Source organism: Sciurus carolinensis, chromosome 1 (assembly GCF_902686445.1).
Source record: "Sciurus carolinensis chromosome 1, mSciCar1.2, whole genome shotgun sequence".
Classification (NCBI taxonomy): Eukaryota; Metazoa; Chordata; class Mammalia; order Rodentia; family Sciuridae; genus Sciurus; species Sciurus carolinensis.
The window spans coordinates 163,718,976-163,739,392 of NC_062213.1; the positions used below are offsets into that span (position 1 = coordinate 163,718,976).

Sequence of the window (20,417 nt, forward strand, 5' to 3'; positions counted from 1 at the left end):
TAAGAAGATTGATATGCTAAGGGAAGAGGGAAAGGAAGTCCAACTGTGAAGGACGAACCCCCTGCCTCTTCACTGAGTAAGGAGCGCCTGGTGTTGCTGTGACGTTCGCTCTCGCTCTTTAGCGCAGGTTCTCGGTCTCCACCTCCCATTTTCCTACTTACCACAGAGCTCCCAGCATCACTTCCCCAGGCAGGCCGACTTGCTGCTGGCCTCACCAACAGTATGCCTCTTGCCCACCATTGCGTGCGTCAGCGCAGACGCCACAGTTTCTTCTGCCTTCCTTCTGTTTCCAAACTCTTAGCCTCGTCTCCTGGGCTGTTTCCGTATTGCCGTTGAAGCCACAGTCACCCAGGAGGTCCTAGCCTCCTTCTACCCTCCCTGTGACAACACAGCACGATCTGGCCATGGTTCTCCAGAGAGAACTGGGCTGGACTGCAGCAGGGCAGGCTCCAGAGCCCTCGCCAGTCACCCTAGGCCTAACACCTGCTTCCCCTGACACTCTTCTCCTCGCCACAGCATGATGGTTGGGAGCACATTTCACAAAGATCACGCACCTTGGTGAATATACCAGCGCTGTGCTTTACTAGCCGTGAGACCCTGGGAAAGTTCTTTTTTCCTTCTCTGCCTCAGTTTCCACTGTGGAAGCAGCACCTGCATTTGTTGTGATAATTAAATGAGTTAATACACCAAAGTACCCAGAGTGTCATACACTCACAGGAAGTTCCATCTGAGCATTAACTGTAATTATTGTCCTTCATGATTCCTGTCAGACCAAGAAGAGTGATGTCTTAATTCTACTACTTGACCCTGACCCTTCTCTAGTCCACAATGAACAGTTTGTGCTTCTTTGTGTTGACTTGTCAAATGCAGAAATAATGATCTTTAGTCACTCATGACCTAGCCAAGGAGATAAGGACTCCTTTGACTTAAAGTGGCTTTCATGAGCAGATATGGCAAACATGTAGAGAAAGGGGGTCTCTGTTTTCAGAGTCCATGGTAAGATCTCACTAGTTATGCATCTTCATACCCTAGCTACATAGTCCTCAGAGACAAGGTGGAAAAGAAGCCAGAGATCACAGTACAGACATCAAAGCGACAAAACAGAGCCCCTTGTTACTGAAGGCAGATACAATACAATACTGGAAGGAACCTCCTAGGACCAGCCTAGGTTATTCTGTTTAAGTATTCATTCCTTTGCCCATTCCACAAATATCATTTCATGTTCACCAGATGTTAAGCACTGTGCTAGGCATGGGTTCCATATGAGTCAGTCCATGTTCCTTCTTATATCTACATAGGTCCCTCCATGGGGGAAAGCTACCCACAGACAAGTAAATTGTCAAACAGAGCAGCAAGGGCTCAGAACAGAATCAAACAAGGTGATGCGATAAAAGCCTGGTACACAGGTATTTAGGTACATGGCCTGAAAAGGTCTCCCCAAGGAGTTGACCCTGGGCTAAGACCTGAATTAGGACAAGCAATCAACCAGATGAATACTGTTCCAGGAAGAGGGGAAGGCAAGACAAAGGCTTAACCCAGTGTGTGTGTGAGGAACAGGAAGAAGACTATGGTCAGAACACGATGTGGAAGAGAAGAGTAGTAGGGATAAGTTCAGAGATGGGGGAAGCGTTCATGTGGACGGCCTTGCAGGTACTGGGAAAGTGATTGAATGATGACTGCAAGAGTAATTGAAGGTATGATCTGGTATGTACGTTTTTAAGATCACTGTGTTCTGTAGAAGATGAACTTAAGCAGGTAAGAGTAGAAACAGCAGTCTGAGCAGAAGAGAATTGTGCAGAGGAGATGGAGGGAGGCAGACAGATTGGGATGTACTCTAGCAAGAGAATCAGCATTTTCTCATCAGTGATTTGCAGTCACAGTGTGGTGGAGGAGGAATCTGGAATAATGTGATAGTTTGGATGTTGACTGTCCCCAAAGGTCCATGTATTAACAACCTAGGCCCAAAGGTGGTGCTACTGGGAGGTGATATAAGAGATGGAGCCTATCAAGAGATCTTTAGGTCATTGGGGACATGCCCTAGAAGGGGACTATTGGATGTTGGTCTCTTCTTTCTCCTCTTGCTTCCTGGATATAAGGCGAGTGAGTGGTTTTTACTGCCATGCAATCCTGCCATGATGTGATTTCTCACTTCTTGTCAAAGCAGTGTACCAACCAACCATGAACTGGAACCGCCAAAACTGAGTCAAAATAGACCTATTCTTACAGTTGATTATCTCAGGTATTTTGTTACAGTGACACAAAGTTGACTAACTCTAGTACCTTCTACATTTGAGGCTTTAGCAAATAGATTTGAGTTGGTAGCCTTTATAGAAACCAGAAGACAAGAAAATAATAGGTTTGGGAAGATTAAAAGTTCCTTGGACACGTTAAATTTGAGAGACCAATAAGTGTAGGATACAATTACTTCAATTGCTAGCAACCAAAGGGGTGATAAGATTAGGTACTGGCCAGACTTTCAGTAATGAATAATATCTCAGATTTTTGCCATCTTTGATCCACTGATGGGTCTTAGTAACAGGAAGATCTTGAAGGGCTCAGATGAAAATGTCTCACAGACATTACGAGGACTGAAAGTGCATTGTATCTGTGATCTTACAACTTTTCCTGAAATTTCTCCCTAGTATTTTTGAAATTAGAACCAGGACCATTTACCCTAATTATGAGACTGTATTAAGTCAAATGACAGGAGGGATATGATATTCTTTCTGGAATTTAAAATAGCAAATGCCAAGTATCTGTGAATATGTGTGTGCCTGTGTGTGCATGCACACACAAGTGCACATACACCCTGAGCATTTGAAAACACCATATGGACCACCATACCCTCCATATAATAAGTCATGCTGTCACCAAGTTTCTCCTGTTCAGTTTTCCATTCTATTGTATAAGCTAGTTCATCCATTTATTCTTTACATTTTAAAAAAAATGTATCAATTCAAAGTAATCTTCCTCTGTGCACTAACCACTGGGATATGGAGGAGTTTGGGATACAGCAATGATTAAGGCAGTTTCTCATGCAAGGAATGTACAAGGTCGTAGTCTCGAATGGAACAGTGAGGTGATCAGCATTATAATTAGACATGTGTGATACTCAGAGAGGATCATCTAATCTATCCCGAGGGTCATGGAGGAAGACTCTGAACAAGTGACTAGATCCAAGTTTCTGGGGATGTGTTTTAGCTATCTCAATGAATGTGGGTGGAAAAGACAACCAGTTGGAGGTAATACACCATGCTGAGTTCTCAAAGGGTGAAAAATATACTTACAGACCTATTAAGAGGGTGGCTGAAATTATGACACGAAGTTTTGAACTTTTTAAGTTGAGCAATCCGTCAAAGACAGTTGAAGATAGCAGTCTTCAAACCTGGACTTCAAACCTTCTGGCTGTCTCCTGATTCTGGCCTCTTGGTGAACATTGCCTCATTGATTCTCAGAACACTATTAGGTAGCAGTTCCCCCTGCCTCCTGGGCCTGTCCTCCATATGAATGAGCCAAAGTTACCTTGGGCTCTTCATTTTTTGTTGTGAGATGTGAGCCAGGTTTCTCTGCTCTAACTCCCTCTTCCTCTTAACGTACAACTGTGAGAGGAATCCTGATGGAGTGAAAAAGGAACTAGACTAGGAGTTTGTAACCTGGCATGCCATCCCAAATCTGCCACTAATATTGTCAGGATTTTGAGAAACTTTAATATTGTCAAGATTTTGAGAAAGGCCTCAGTATCTTCATTAAAAAATATACATACGGGGTTGAGTTAGCTTAGAGATTTCCATAGTATCTTCTGCAATTCCAAAAACTGTTCAAAATGCCATCAGATATGTGCTACAAAAATCTTTATGCTCCTGAAGGATAGTCTGATGAATTGTTGACTTAATAGATGACCCAAGTAAGCAGGCACACATGGAGTCTGACTGTCTGCTAGTCATCACCCTGACCTGTCACCTGTCTTATCCTGGGTACTTTTCAACACAGTCTTATGAGATGGACATTTCCCTAATGCAAAGAAAAATTCAAGAACTGAACGAACTTGTCATATTCTATTCACATAAAACCAGAGTGCTTTCTTTTCTCTTCACGATGGAGTTGTCTTCAGTTCAGTGAATAACTCTGCAGCACTGAAAATGATCCATGCACTCGAAATGCTCAATGTGGTACCCTAGCTGTGGCACACCTTGCACCCTGATTCAGTTAGTCTTCTGTTCCCCTGGCTTGACCGACCACTCAGGGACAGCTCCAAGTCCTCCCAGTACTGGCCCAAGGCCTGGTTCATAGTGGGCATTCGGGAGAAGTTTACTAATTATTAAATTCATCCCTTGAGAACCAAATCCAGCAAGGAAGAAGTAAATAAAGCAATGAATGCCTAAGTTTGTAAAATCTGCATTCCTCCAGAGAAGCAAACGAAAAACATTTTGCAGGGAACGGCTGTCAGAGCAGCAGGCAAAGCCCTCCTGAATATTTTTCCCTTTGCTGTGACATCCCTGCATTTGTGACTGCCTCTGATTTGCTCCACATTTGCATGAGCCTCTGCTACTCTCACTTAATTTCAACTCCATCCAATATTTCTTGTTGCCGTTTGGGCACCATCTGGACCACAGTGGTGGCCTCCCCAAGAAGGCGCACCAGCAAGGGAAGAGATGACTCTTCGAGAAGCTCCCTGCCCTCCTCCCAAAAAGTGTGCGGGGCTCCTGTCAGCGGCTGTCAGGAGCCGATTTCACATTGCTGTGATCTAATTCACTCTCTTTTCAAAGCACTGAACTGATGCCAGATCTTGTTAGGAGTTTTTGAAAAATCCTTGAGTTTTTGCTAATGTGGAAGGAACTACAATGATAGATTTTTAAAAGGAGAAGGGAGAAAGGAAGAGATAATTAAAAATAAATCATAGCAAGCTTTTGGAAGCCATACCCCTTTGGTTTCTAGTTGCCTGTGTTTATTTGTACCTGTGCAGATCGGTTTGATTGTTGAAAAATCACTGAAGAAGCAGAGTCATGTTGCAGGCTGCCCCTTCCCCCTGACAAGGGAACCACAAGTAGGAAGGGGTATGAAACCCTAAAATCCTCCTGTCAACTCTTTAGGATAAGACCTTTGATTGGGGCCAGAATGTAGAGCTCAGGCATGTTTAAGGTGGAGTGTGTATAAGGACGCAGGGATTCCCAGCATTCGTACACAGCATTAGGGCCACACTGGGATTTTCAGTGTTTCTTTGAAATTCCCATCATGAGCCCCTTCTTGGCTATAATCATAGAAATAGCTGTATCATCATCTCTGTTTTTATGATTGCCGACCCATCCGAACAACAGTGTTGCCACTGTCAAATCCCAACACACTTTTGCTAGCCTCTTAAATCTCTGCTGCTTCCAGCTTCCCTGACCCGACAAGACTGAGCTGGGTACTAAGTGTTTTATAATAATAATAATAATAACAACAACAACAATAGTACTAATACCAGTAGTAGGACATTAGTAATACTAGTGTAAACCACGTCGTTATTCTTAACTAGGCACTGAATACAAATGGTTTTCCATGAATCATCCTTTATAACACCAACTGTATGATAATCACCTGTTTTCTTTCCCCCTCATGCAATAAAAAGACAAGACTGTGCCCCTAGATGCTTAACAGACAAATGAGAACGAATGATTGCGTATTGCCGTCTTAGGCCAGGCATAAGCACACTAACCCCATGACCTGAACATAGCAGAGTCATTTCTCAGGCATCACAATTTCTCAGCAGTGCCTGACCTTTGTAGCTCTTTCCCAGATGAAGCTTATTTAGTCATTTGTATTTTAGCTATTGGTATCTCATTGTATAATCATCAGCCACCTACAAAATCCTGTCGCCAGCCTCATCCTCGTGAATATTTTCAAAAAAATATTGGATATGTTTTAGAAAAATCAGAATGTGAAGTCACTGTCTAAGCTCGAAAATAGGGGTAAGGATGGAAAGGAAGAAGAGAGGGAAAGAGAAGCAGTGGCAGGGGCAGAGCAATGGAATAAACATCCAAAAAAACCAGCCTTGCTAGTGTTGAAAATTGGGGAGCTCCCGAGCAGGGGCCTGTTGCAGTGTCTTCTCTGGAAAGACCCTGTCGCACCTTCAGCTTCTTCTCCAGGTGACTTTGCCCCTTTCCCTGAACCAGTGTTTCCCACTCTTCTATTACAGCTTCCCCTCTCTCACTCTGTTAGTCAGTGTTGCAATACTATAAGGAAATGCTGGAGACAACTAACCTTATAAAGAGGAAGGGTTTATATAGCTCACAGTTTTGGAGGTTCAAGGTCATGGCACCTGCATCAGCTCAATTCTGGTGAGGATCTTATGCTAAACAGCCACTGACAATGGCAAAAGTATATGTCAGAGTTAGTAGTCACATCTTGGACAGGAGCAGAAAGAAAGGACCGCCAGGGGCAGGCTTGCTCCTTTTATAACAATCCTCTCTCAACAACGCAAGGGGTCACAGAGGAACTATCAAAGAGATTGCACAAGAAATACCTCGTACCCCACTGCCCTAGGGCCCAACTCTCATGAGGTTCCACACCTCCCCGTATCACAGCCTCAGGGACCCTTGGGGGGCACAGGAGACGCTCAAACCATGGCACCCACCAAGTAAATCATTCCGCAGCTATCCTTCCTCCCTTTCTTTTCACTTTCTCTTCCCCTCTCTTCCTCTCCTTTATTTCCTCCCTCCCGCCTCACCTTCCATTCTTCCCCTACGTAACTTTGGAAAGGGAACTAACGTCTGCTGGGACTCGGCTCTGTCAGTCGCTGTGCTGTTCGTGCACGCCAGTCTTCTCACCGCTTCCTCTCAGCAAGCTCACATTGCAAGCACCATTATCCCGATTTTGCAGAGGAAAATGAGATTCAAGCAATGAAGGTGTGGACCCAAGGAAATGCTAGTGATGGAGCATTGCTCTGAACTCAAAGGTTCAGATTCCCACTTTTTACTTTCCATCCCTAACTTCTAAGAACATCCCATTTCTCACTTTTAAGGTGTCCAGTGTTTTCAAATACCAGCTTTTATGGTTTGAATATGAGGTTTCCCCTGAAACGCTCATGTGTTAGACAACAGAGCAAAATTCAGAGGTGAAAAAGTTAAAAGAGTTATAACCTTATCAGTGGATTAATCCATTTGATGGATTAATCATTTGAATGGACTATTGGGTAGTAACTATAAGTAGCTAGGGTGTGACTTGAGGAATAAGGTCACTGGGGGCCGGACTTCGAGGATATTATCTTGTCCCTGGCTCTTTGAGTGCTCTCTCTCTCTCTCTCTCTCTCTCTCTCTCTCTCTCTCTGCTTTCTGACCGCCACCAGCTGAGCAGCTTTCCTCTGCCACGTTATTCTGACTCACCTCTGGCCCAGAGCAATGGGGTTGACCGACCACGAGCTGAACCTCTGAAACTGTGAACTCAAAAGAAACTTTTTCTCCTCTAAGTTGTTCTTGTCAGGTCTTTTGGTCACAGTGATGAAAACACAACTAATGATAAGCCAGTTGGTCTTCTTGACAGTTGGTTTCCTTGAGATGAAAAGTTGGAAAGGTCGGAATGCAAGGTCAGACAGGAGGCCCCCTCATTCATTCTCATGAGCCATCTGGTGAGCTTAGTGACCTGAGTTTTGTCCACTGTACCCTGCCCTTCCCTCAGTGCCTGTCAAGGACACCAGCACATTCCTTTCACCAGTGTCCCCTTCCTGACTTTCCCCTCATATTAAGAAAGTCCATTTTGAGGACCAACTTAACTTTTAGGAAATGTGACATAAACAGTTCATTGTCCAAGGAATTGTAAACATATGACATTTGTGAGCACTTTAGGCAAAGTGAAGATGAAATTTTCATTATAATATTTAAGCATTTCCCCCTACCCTTCCACCTTCTAGACAACCTTTGAACTCTTCTTAAATGGTAGCTGATGGAAGGAGGGCCTTTAACCGCAAAAGTGAGGCCCAACTTTGAGTAATTAGAGGCAACTTTTTGGTCATTGTGGAGACATATCTTCAGAGCAGCAATCGTTCCTCCATTGGACCATGAAATGGAGCCCAGCAAGAGCCTCAAGTCCGCATCTCAGGAGACCTGGCACGCTTGGGCTTCTGTTTTGTTGGAGTGATGATGGGGCTTCATGAACTTCCACTTGAAACATGATCTTAACTTCCTTTAAAAAGCCCCACAACTATCTGGCTCAAAGTTAGGCCCAGGCAATGAAGAAAAACTTCATATCCAGAAGGTGGTTGCCGTTTTTGCAAACTGAATTTGATTTCCTGGTACTGTCTAGACAGCAAAGAATTTAATTCTCCTCTCAGTTTAATTCCAGCCAATGCAAATGTGTGATATTCTTTAAAAGAATACTGGGGAATATGTAAGGAAGGAATAGGTCTAGCATTTAGGAAGCACCCAGTCCCTGGCAGTTTGTTTGATCTTTTACTTCATGAGCATGTTTTATCTAGAGTTGTGCTGTCTTATGCACGAGTCACATGTGGCTGTTTGAATTGAAACTGAATAGAACGAAATAAAATTTAAAATTTAGTTCATTGGTCACACTAGTCAGACCTGAAATGTTCAAAGGCTACCATGTTGCACGAGACAGAAAGCTTTCCGTCATCATGGAACTCTCTGTTGGACGGTGCCATCTAGAGAGAAGCCATTCATCAGTATCATCGTTTCTATTTCCCACCTATCACTGTTGTTCTTCAGTTGCCAAACAGTAGGAAAGTGGCTGCTTACTCGTGGCCAGAGGTGATAGAACATAAACTGCTCGATAGCCCAGAGGGAATTAGTCTTCATTAGCATGTGCCTTGCTTGTTAAATCATTCACTAGGGAAAGATAACATGCATTCGAATGCCTGGAATCACTAGGTGTCCTTAATAAGACCCATCTTAGTGCAGTTACAAATCACCTAAGTTAATCCATTTCTCCTGAGTCTTCTAAATGGATAATTGAATTCATTCTTTTGCAGCCTGAGTCTTAGTTTGGAGTTTAGATCTAGCAGCCTGGGTCCTCCGCCCAGTCCTGTCCACCCCCGCATTGCAATGACCGTGCATGCTGGCTCTCCTCTCAGCTGATGAGATGGAGTAGTGTGTATTGTTGAATCTCTAGGACATGCATGTGGAAAGCACCCAGTGAACATTTGTTGAAGAATTAATTAATCAATTACCTAATCAATCAAGATGCCTTCAGTTTTCCCAGTAGGACGTTCACTGATTATTCCTACAGAGAGTTCATTCCCCAGCACAGTGATTCACAAAGCTGGCTGCACATTAGCATCACCTGGGGAGCTTTTAAAGACTACTGAATGCAGCACCCCTCCCTAGACCTATAGAATACAAACCTCTGGTGATGGGACTCAGGCACCAGGAGTCTCGTGAAGGCTCCCCCAAAGGGTTGTACTGTGTGGCCAAGAACCACAGCTTGTTTCTGACTGGGCTCTAAGTAAGTATTTATCCTTTTTGATATTTTCACCCCAGTCCCCATCTCATCCACTATCATTTTTGCTGTAAAAGTAACGTCAATCTGGTCTCACTTGTTACCTTCCATGGTTACAGAGCAAGAATGTCCTACTGCTCCAAAAAGAGATTATGGGAAGGGACCCTCCTTGTGGGAACTTTATCTCAGTGTCTTCATGAAGATTCAGAGTAGAACTGTATTGAAACACCACAGGAGAATATCTTCTTTTAAATTACCTCATTGGAAACTGAAGTTGTGGGTACATTTGACATCGTGTTGAGTGTATAAAAGGAGAATAGCTACATGCGTGCTATGATAGTACCAAAAAATGTGTATCTATCTATCAGAAGCACTCAGACTTGAATCTAAATGAACTGAAACTGGTGGAAGGTGTGGGTAAGTCAAGAGTTGGAGAAGTGGGAAAGGAGTGGGGAGTCCAGGGAATGCATTTCAGGTCCTGACCGTAAGACCCAGCTGGGGAAAGGGGCTCTGGCTGAAGGATCTTACCCTGGCTGGATCGAGTTCAGTACCATCACCGAAAGTTGCCCAGACAGAAGAAAGGAGCCCTAAGCCATGACCAAGTCGGTCAGAGCAGTGAGGTAACCCAGCACCTGGTACAAAAGACACAGATGGGAAGAATATGGTCAGGCAAGACTGTGGCCAGGAGCAAGACAAGAGAGAGGATAAGGGATTCAGAATGAGCTACACAGTTCAGCACTGAGGCTGGAAATCCTAGAAGTGTTGGGCATCCTGTTGCACAGGTCTGCTGTATATCTGAATGAAAGAGGGGGTCCAGCAAGATTTTTGTTGCTGCTACTTCCATTTCCAATATTATGTAATAATAGTTTTTAACATTAAAAACTGTGTGTGTGTCCCTTGTTAAAATGAATCAAAAAAACTGAGAACAGTCACATATTCTACAAACAGGGTTGAGAAGATACAAAATAATGGCTACTATTTATTGAGCATGTACTATGTGCCTAACACTAAACAAATGTGCATCTCAGTTAATCCTCTTGATAAACCAGAGAGGGTGGCATCATTACCAGCCCCACTTTAGAAACGAGAAAACTGAGACTGATGGCCTCATTCAGGGTCACAGGACCAGGAAGTAGCATGAGCAGGACTTGGCCTACATCTGTGTGGTTCCAAAACGTCACTCAAACCCAGCTTCATGTGAACGTGTTAAAATCACCCATCCCACCTCAGCTCTGCCCCTCACCAAAGGCCACCTCTTCTGTCACCAGGAAGGTGACAGGCTCACGCCAACGCTGGTGATCTTCCCACATTTTCATTATGTGGGACATGGTGAGGTTTTTATGAGACTCCACCACGGGCTGTTTTTCAAATTTATTTAATTCATCCATCATGCTCTGAAGCCATTTGCTTTTTTATATTGGACAGATGTAATGAGATTTTGGACACTAAAAAATGTTTTTATTAAAAGTTATGACCCAGAGCTAGTTGGTAGGGGCCCTGCCATAAATCCCTAGAAGTGTGGGAATTTATAAAGGATGTAGCGACATAACCTTAACCTTTTAGGCCACACTGTAGATTACAGGCTCACTTAGACTAATACGATCTCACCACCACGCCCCATGTCTGACCAAACAATAATGGGGGTTATTTTAATGTAGTGGCTTTTCATCTCATTGTAGTCACAGCTATGTCATGGTGAGCCAGTGCCTGGCAGAAACAGGTGGCCGATGGCAGGGCTCACGGGTTGTTGGTCTGAGGCCCTATGATGTAGACGTGGGCATGCTGGCTCTCCTGCTCCACTCTGCGTCCTGTAACTGGGGCTGAGAGAACAGTCACATTTTCTACAAACAGGGTGAAAGCAGTTCCCAGCAAATGAGCAGTATTTTAAGACTGTAGTAATAGTTTCCCCACTCTTCCAAGCTCCCCTCAAAATTAGGAATTTTGATGCAGTTATTTCTGTTCCTGCCTAACAGCTCCATTTTAATGCCAATATTTGTGAATTTACGTTAATGTTATGCTACTTGGAAACCATCCAAAGAATAATTAGCTTGTACATATGGACCAAAACATGGTCATTAAAATTTACATGTATATGAGATATATGCATTATCTGTAACATGTGATATAAATAATAAAATAGAAAGTTAAGAGAACAATTAGATTTGGCCAACTGCCAGCTACCTCTAAGACGCACACTCATTCGCATCCTTTTGAGCATGTGCTGGACCCCGGGGCAGCTGCTGGGGATTGGGGATTACATACCACAAGGTTTCTATTTGAGGGAGCACCCAGTTGAGCATTCTGAGGAGGAGGAGGATTTTCAGCTCAGAGGATGGAGGAATTCTTCATGCTAGAGGTGCTTTTCAGCAGGGCTGCAGGAATTTGGTGAGCAATGAACTTGCAGAGATGAGACGGAGCAGCGTTTGAGCAGAGAGGGCAACGTGGTCAATGCTACAGGCAACGCTATGCCGCAGAGCTAAGTTTCGCTCAAGCACAGGGTGGCATTTTCTCTCTCAGGAGAAAGATCTGAAGTACCGACATTGACTGTCTGCAGACACTGCTGAGGCAGGCTGGGTAACGTCTGCCATTGCAGGAGGGTGGACTTCACGCTTGCAGATCTGCCGCTGCCGTGTTTCCTAACCAGACCCGTGTCTTCTCATCTGCCTCTGCCCGGAGCGTGTCACAGTACACTGGCGACAGCTCCCGCCCTGAGCACGTGGGAGTGTAAACCATCGACGCCGTCATCATTAAACTCATAAATCCATGTCATTTGTGTGTCACTCACTTCATCCTCATTCATCATCCCTTGCGCTTTCAGAACAGCCACCCATTCGAGGATTTTGAAGAACGGTTTGCGGCAGCCTCGCCGGTAAGGAGGAGCAGGCCCCGTCGGGCTGAGGGTTGTGTGTCCTTGTGCCATTGCTCATTTCATGCTCATCAGTCATGCCTTGTGGTTACAGAACGGAAACCCGTCGGTGGACTTGGATGAGGTTTTTGAGGTGACCAAGGTAAGGCCCTGAGGCTCCTGCCGACCTCCTGGTCGTTCTCCGGCATTCACACTGAACTAGTTGAGCGGCAGGAGCTGCCTCTGTGGTTCCGGTGGGGCCTGTTCTAATCTTCCGGGAAAACTCCGGGCGGGCCCTGCATGAGGTCAGAAAGTGAGAGTGCATACACTTGTGTGCATACGTGTGGGGGCCAGGGTTTGGAGAAGAGGTGGCACCCCTTCTTTTCATTCAGTGAATTTTGGACGCTCCTGTCACATCCTGTTGACAGATGCTAAAGGGAAAGTTGAGAGGAAGACAGAGCCCTGTACTCAACAATGACCTAGTACAACATCGCATGGGGCAGGCGGGGAAGGGAAAAGCAGGGGAGGGTAGATAGGGTAGTGTGGGGCGGGGCAGAGTGGAGCAGCTTCCCTGTGTGTCCTAGCCTAGGGCAGCCCAGCAGGCCGGGAATTCAGACCTGCGCAGTCCACTGGAAACTCAGCTCAGCAGGGCCGCTCTTCACCCAGTGCGTGCCCTGGTATAGACGGACTGGCATGCCGCCTACGTTTGTTCCAATTGGCTGAAGCCCCGGCCAGTGAGCATTATCACTCCCGAACAACAGGTGTCGGGAGGCCTCTCAGACAGGGATTGTCAACCGTGGCGGCCATTTAGAGAGGCTAGGAGAGCTTTCAGTGTTCCGTGGACTAGGTGATACCTCACCCCAATTAATTCAGAATCTCCAGGTGGGGCCAGGCAGCAGCAGTTTTCCCCAGGTGATGTCACTGTGCACCCAAGCCTGAGAACCACTCATCCAGGAGTACCAGATAAGCTGTTCTGTGCAATGGGGCGGGGTACAGATTGAGTTAGGAAGTACTTCCTGGAAAAAAAGGAATTATTTTCTAATTTGTGTTCTGGAAGATGAACAAGAAAGACAAAGGGGGAAGGATGGAATGAGTGCTTTAGGAGGAGGAAGACCATGTGCAAAGGCCCTGGGGCAGACTCTCCTTTCACAACCTCCTGCGTTCTGTCCTCCACAACACTGTTGATTGTGTCTGTAGGTCTGTCTGTCCATAAAACAGACAGCTCACAGCCTCAAGCAAGGTTTGTGGTCTCTGCCCTCTGCTCTAGGCACAGTAGCTGATACGTGACAGGCATTCCCGAACCTTTGTTACTTAAAGGGTCTCAGGGACGCTCCTGATGCTAAAACCTAGGGAATGGGCCCATGAGAATGTCTTGGGGGTCACAGTCACTAATGCCTTCAGATGCCTTCTCAGGGGGTCCTAGTGGTCTGGTTGCAACAGATGGATCAAGAGACCAGTCTTGAGCAGCAGTTGCATAGTGCTCCAGATATTCCGGAAAATCATCACCTGTTCATATCAAAGACTGTCTGGGGAAGGGACAGACCTGACGGAGAAATCGAAGGGCACCTCCTAAACATCTAGCTCCTTTTCATCTCCTTCACTGACCTTGGCAGCTTCTGGTGTCCCTCTGTGTACCCCTGGGAATATCCAGTAGTCTAAAGAGGGGACAAAATCTGCCCTCTACAGCTGCTTTTGAGGTGCCAGTGGGGAAAGGACCTTCCTCCGGGCCAGCAGGCACCTTGAGCTGACCCTCCAGATGGCTTCAATGGCTGTGCATCATCGCAGACCTCTTAGGATCCCTGGCCTCTGACCAGAGGGTATTGTGCAGCAGGACTTGACCATTCGTCAAGGCTTGCTAGGGCTTGGTGAAGTGGTAGATAAACAAGGGACTGGTCTGTGGGTCAAGTCCATCCTAGTGCCTTTTAGCTGACTGACCAGAGGCAGATCCCTTCCCCTCAGCCTCAGGGAGCTCACCTGGGAAGAGCAGCCTGTGGCAATGGTCCTGTGCTGCCGACTCCTTGGGACTCAGAGTGTCAAACAGGATGATAACGTGCTAAAAATTGTCTTGCAAGTGATAAAGCATTTTACAAAAGTACACGGTTAGTTTTATTCTCTTGAGGCCTTAAAAATGATTAATTAGGACAATATTTTCAGATGGAACCCTGTTTATTAGGTTACGAATAAAAGGACTAGGATCCACATGGGGGGAGGACCGTGAAAACAGACTATCCCAGGTTCTCCATCATACATGGTTATTTGGATTATTTTTAATTTTATAGCCCAAGAATCTCCTTTTTCTATAAAATTTAATTAACTCAGGGTTCTATTTAAACAGCAAATCCAATGGAATGAAATAACCATCTATGTTTTATGCCTCTCCATGTTTTTCTTGTTTAATCCTTGAGTGAAAATCGTCTGGCAAGAGGAGCGCCTATATCTCAAGAAGGAAGGTTATTTTAAAAGTTGTGCTTAAGGAGCAAAATTAGCCAATAAATTATATTTATGATGTTAGTAAAAGGATGCCGCATTTGAAATGTAAATCATGTGACTTAATTATTAACTTCATCTTAATATTTTCCAAACACTGAAAATAGTTGTGGGCCATTTTAAAAGCATCAAGTTCCAATCCCAAGGAAGCCCGAAAGCTACATTTAAATTCATCAAATAGAATTAGCCCTTTCAGGAAGCTGGCAGGGAGTTGAAAGGACTGGCAGAGTTTCACCAAATCATATGAGATATTACTAGTATGCTGAAGGAGGTTAACCCAGAAAAGCACTGAGGGTCCCTCCAGATTTGGGAGAGCACCTGGCATGCCAGCCACCTCATTCCCATCAGCTGCTGATCTGGTACTCCGTGAGAGGGAATCCAGTTGTTAAAGGCAGTAGGAAAGACTGAAATGCACAAAGTCCCTCTGTCACCTGGCCCCTGGCCCCCGCCAAACTGCTCTCCCCCACCTTCATGCTGGGAATACCAAACTGCTGCTGTGTCACCTGCCAGCTGCTCTGGGAAGCTCCTCCTCTTCTTTCTTTCCTGGACTGTTGTTCTTTTCCTGTGGGATTCAGTTCTGGGCTCTCCCTTTGGAAAACCCTCCCTAAATTCATTGGCTCCACACTGGCGAAGTCCACTCCTGCATGCTACCATGTGCCCTGCAGTTCCGTTGCCATGCCTGCCACTTTCCTTGAAAGAATCTTTATCTGTAGATCCCCATCCTCAGCAGATCATAAGTTCCCAGGAGCTTGGGACTTGGTTGCCATTTCTCCTTATTATGCCCCCAGCACCTCACACAGCACCCAGCACCTAACTCTTGTTTAATATCTATAGAAAAGAAAAAACACTGTGTAGTTACTGAGAAAATTAATGCTTGTAGGACCCTCTGGCATGCCAGGCTCTATTATTCAATCTGAAAGCTCAAGGAGAAGAGTTGAAAGTGACTCAACAAAGAAGGCTAAGCTTCTTCCTTTCCAGCAGAAAGTTTTTGTGCCTTTTTAATCAGGCTTAGCCAAACTTCAAAGCCAGTCCAGCTACTAGAAGTTGAGACCTTTTCCCAATATGTCTGCAACCAGAAGTGTTTCAGATTTTGGATTGTTCTAGATTTTGGAATACTGGCATACATAATGAAATCCCTCAAGTCTAAACACAGAATTCCTTTATGCTTCCTAAACATTGTACACACAGCCTAAAGACATTTTATGCAAGCTATTCAGTGCTCCTGTGTTTTCACTGCAACCCATCACACAGGGTGAAGTGTGGGATAGTTCACCTGTGACTCCATGTCAGTGCTTAGAAAGTTTTGGATTTTAGGCATTTTGGATTTGGAATGTTCAGATTAGGGATGCTCAAATTGTACTGTGGTCGATAACTGTGGAAAGGAGATTATCGTCTCCATCCTCCAAGTAAGGAGCAGGAGCTCTGAGGAGTTGCAGAGGTTGGAAGGGGTACCTCAGCAGTATATCCACAGGCATGGGACCTTTTCCTGAGCCCAGGGCTCATTTGTCAGGAACAAAGAATGTCCCTTTCTTTGTGTGAACCCTGGAACTCCAGCCAGGACCTGGTTAGAGCATAATTTGCATGCAGGGGACCTGGGTGGCAGGGCCACCGGACTCTCCCTATGCTATTAGTGATGAGTTTAGGTTTCCTCAATTAGAAGCTATCACTTAAGATCTGAAGATGAGTGGAGAGTGGTTTTCCCTTAGTGGACAGGTTTGTACAAAGTATGTAATTATGTCCTTCTCTTAATTAAGTCGGGCCACTTGATTCTTGGCCAGACACTTTCTGTGGTCTCTGAAGCTGGAAATAGATGCAGATTAATTTCTAAGTGTATTTTAAAGGGATTCTTCTGCTGCTCTGGCCAGCCTTCTTGGGTGTTTCTGCATGATGGGCAGGAGGACCGATGTACAGTATCTCCCGGCACAAAGCTTCTGGTAGTGATTGATGGTGTATATGCTGGCTGTTTGGATGCCCTTCCTGGTATTAAATGAAATGTTTTCTTTTCCTCCAACTACATTTTTTATCCCAAAGATGGACTCTTTCAGGAAGTGCATATTTGACTGCATGCTCTGGATACAGAAAATTGCAAATCTGGCCCGAGTGACCTTGATGTCACCCCTGTGAGAATCAGTTTATTCATCTGCAAAAATGGAGATGATGCTTTCTACCTGTTAGGGTTAGTGTTATTGGGAGCATGTAATGAGAAGTGACCATGAGATCGTCCCTGGTGTCCTTACGCATGGAAGACATTGTATACGTATAGGTACACTTCGGAGAGAGACCAGTAATGGAACGGCGGCCTGCTGGGAGGGAGGCCGTGCTGGCCTGCGATGGTACATAATTGTGAAGTGCTATTTTAGCTCATGGGAGGTGGCTTGTGGGTGACATTGACCAAGCCTGGATAAACAGCCAGATACACCGCAGCAAGGTTTGGGTCCTCCGCTCCTGTGTGATGGTAGGCTCTGTAGTGTTGCTCTTGGGATCGCGAGGTATGGCAATGACTAACAGGACTTACCGTTCATACTGTCAGGATGAAGGAGAGAAAGTTTCTCCTCATATGGTTAAAGTAGGTCTGGCAGTATCTGCTCTCCTGGTTACATTGTTATCTTTTTGTCTTTTCAGGCTGTGACCCAATTAGAACTTTTTGGGGACATGTCCACCCCTCCTGATATAACCTCTCCCCCCGTAAGTATGCATCTCCCTGTGAGCCCCACAACCCTTTCTGTTCTTTCCTCAGTCACACAGTCAAGAGAATCTGAGCCTTGGGTAAAAGAGGAACGTCTGCTTGTGAATTTCAAACCTGTGTTACACGGGCAAGCTAACCAGCAATGCTGAGCCTTAATTTTCTCAGAGAAAATGAGAGAGAGAGGGAGAGAATGGAATATCTTTCCATATATGAAGCTTCTGTTTTAAGAAATAAATGAGACCATACATTAAGCAATTACAGGACATGGCCTGGGGGCTTGCTCTTCTGCTGGATTCGGAGAGACATGAGTAAGATGCAGTTCCTGCCCACAGGGAGTATGTGATCTGGTTAGAACCGCAAATGAGAAATTCAGCAGGACACCAAACACGATCAGGCATCTATCTGTCTATGCTTACCTGAGCCCCTGCACAACACAGGTGGCCAGCAGGAAAGGAATGGTCTCCACCCTTCCCTCTCCCCTTTCTTCTTTCCTTCTTCTCTCCCTCCTGTGTTTTGTTTTCTTCCTCCATAATCTGCCGGGTAGCCTTGCAGACCATGATCTGTGCTCCCTCAATTTCTCAAGAAGCAATGGATTCCCAGCCAGAGCTTCAGCCAGGGAATCTGAGCCAATGCTTGCAGGAAACAGAGATTTCAGGGAGCCCGGATTTGAAAATGAAAAGAAGAAAACAATTAAAACCAAAGCAAAATAGAAATCCTGTGCTGTATGCATTCAAAAGCAACGCTGCAGCCCCTGCAAAGCTAAGAGGGAGCTGGCCTCTCGGCCCCTCCCTGCCTGTTCCCGGAGGTGGGTGGAGAGCAGTCAGCCGCAGCTGCACTGGCTGAAGCTGCTGGGAGGGGACTGTTCCTCTGGGCACTGCGCAGTGTGCAAACCCAGAGACGGTACTACGGTTCATTGGCAAGATGCGCCTCACAGAGAAAGGGCTGTAACCTCACCACCGAGAACAGATGGCACAAGACCCTGCTGCCCACAGCTGTCGCCAGGGAGCCAAGACACAGCTGCCTTGCTCCCTACACCTGATGTCCAGAGCAACCACAGGGGGCGGGGGTGGGGGCCACAGCTCCTGTCTCCAGAGAAGCTTTACTGGGTGGCTCTAGTGATTCTCAGCCTCTCCATTTGGGGAAAACAGGAAACTCAGAATCACAGAACTGGGGGGCAGTGGAGCTAGAAAGGTTTGAAGAGCTCTTCCGACTTTATCCCCTGTGTTATACAGATGTGCAAACCAAGGCTCTGGGAGGACATGTGACTCACACAGGGTCACGTGGGTGGAGGAGAGCAGTCCTTAAAAGTGCTTAACACAGCAGCTCATGGCTGTGCTTCTGGCCCTGAACCCAAGCACCGTCCAAATGGGTATTTAATAATCCTCAGAACAATGTCATTCGTCCCGCAAGCTGCTCGTCTAAAAATGGCTTTGCCTAATTGCCAGGTTTTAGGATTAATTGCTTGCCCCAGTCCATTCCAAGGGGGGAGGAAACCCAACAAGGATATTATGGCATCAGACTTATACTCTGTAGGCAAAAGCCTGCTGCAAACAGGTGTGGTCATGTGAAAACTATGGGAACTGCCATTTCTATTTCAGTACCCACAACCTGCAGGCAGTTCCTGCAGCACCTTCTAGAATCCTGAAATGGACCAGGCAGGCACTGGACAGTTCTCCACTGTGCAGGCATAGTTGCTTTGGTTTTCTTCTTGACAATGTTTACTTCCTTTTGCAAATGAAAATGTGGGCAAGATTCTAGGGGCACCAGGATACAAGGGCCTGTGCCCTGTAAGCTGAATTTTCCTTGTTCATTTTGTCAACACCTGGTAATTAACCACATATTACGTGACAAACCCTGAACTGGCACACAGTAGGTCCTCAGGGGCTGTGTTCCATTTCTAAAAGATGACCTCTGAAGGGTGAAGACCAGATACTAGGTGATAACCCGATGGCCTGAATACACCCTCTAAGAGGTCAGAGTGCACATGAAGTCACGGAGAAGCTGGTTATTGTTTCTGAGCACCTACTGGATGGCTATGCTTGGTGCTAAATAACTTAATATAAAAGAATATTTCAAATGCATGATCTCTTTTGATCCCCATGGCAGCTCTAGAGCTATCATTTTCCCATTCCATAGATGAAGTCTCTATCACTGAGTAAGTGGCCTGCCCCAGGACGGGCTCCTGTAGCGGCCCCGCCTCTCCCCTGCTGCCTGCGGTGCGCCATGACTGCTCATGTGTCCCTGCCTCTCTGTCCCACAGACTCCTGCAACTCCAGGTGATGCCTTCATCCCGCCTTCATCCCAGACACTTCCGGCCAGTGCAGACGTGTTTGGCTCTGTACCTTTCGGCACTGCTGCTGTACCCTCAGGTACGCCCTCTCTGCCAGCTGCCCTTGCTTTGGCCTCCACTCATTGAAGGGAGGAAGGGGTGATGGACCCAGCCACCGAATTATGCCAAGACATCTGTGGAACCACCATTCCTTCTCTCTTGCAGCTCCTCAGAACCTTGGAGAAGCTGCCCTATGGGTGGGGGCGTGGAGGTTCACACAAAGCTCTGGCGCGCTGCTAGCTAAAATTCCCTGATGTCTTTCACCTGGAAGACTCTAGGTGACTCCGGTGGACAGTGTTGGGGAACATGGCACATACATAGCAGGGGCATCCATGCAGGTCATTTCCTTCATCCTCTTCAGCCAGAGGGAGGGGAGGTGCTGAGCAGGAGAGGAGACACGGCCAGCTCTCCTCCTGACACTTGGTGGATGGAAGAGATCTGCCTTATTTGGTGCTAGACAAGGAAGGCGTGGTTCCCCATACAGGGTGGCGTGGGACCCTATGGGACAAGAGCAAACTGCTAACAGTGAATTGGGAGGGTGATGGGTCTGAGAGATTTAGAAAATCTTTCTTCTGTTTTCCAAATATTCCTTAAAACATAAATATTACTATTAAAAGAGGGTAACTAGTAACTGTATCACAGGT

The 20,417-nt window shown here is 45.9% G+C and overlaps 1 protein-coding gene across 3 annotated transcripts in view; it reads left to right on the forward strand.

The window, feature by feature from the left end:
• Dab1 (DAB adaptor protein 1) overlaps positions 1 to 20,417 on the forward strand; it is an 872,128-nt gene that overhangs the window by 826,248 nt on the left and 25,463 nt on the right. For 2 of the 3 annotated variants that reach the window (XM_047566521.1, XM_047566531.1), the window contains 4 exons: positions 12,245 to 12,295; positions 12,387 to 12,434; positions 17,381 to 17,443; positions 19,705 to 19,813. In XM_047566521.1, the coding sequence (XP_047422477.1) occupies positions 12,245 to 12,295; positions 12,387 to 12,434; positions 17,381 to 17,443; positions 19,705 to 19,813 (271 nt within the window). The remainder of the gene's footprint in view (positions 1 to 12,244; positions 12,296 to 12,386; positions 12,435 to 17,380; positions 17,444 to 19,704; positions 19,814 to 20,417) is intronic. The other variant, XM_047566538.1, reaches the window with a different exon arrangement.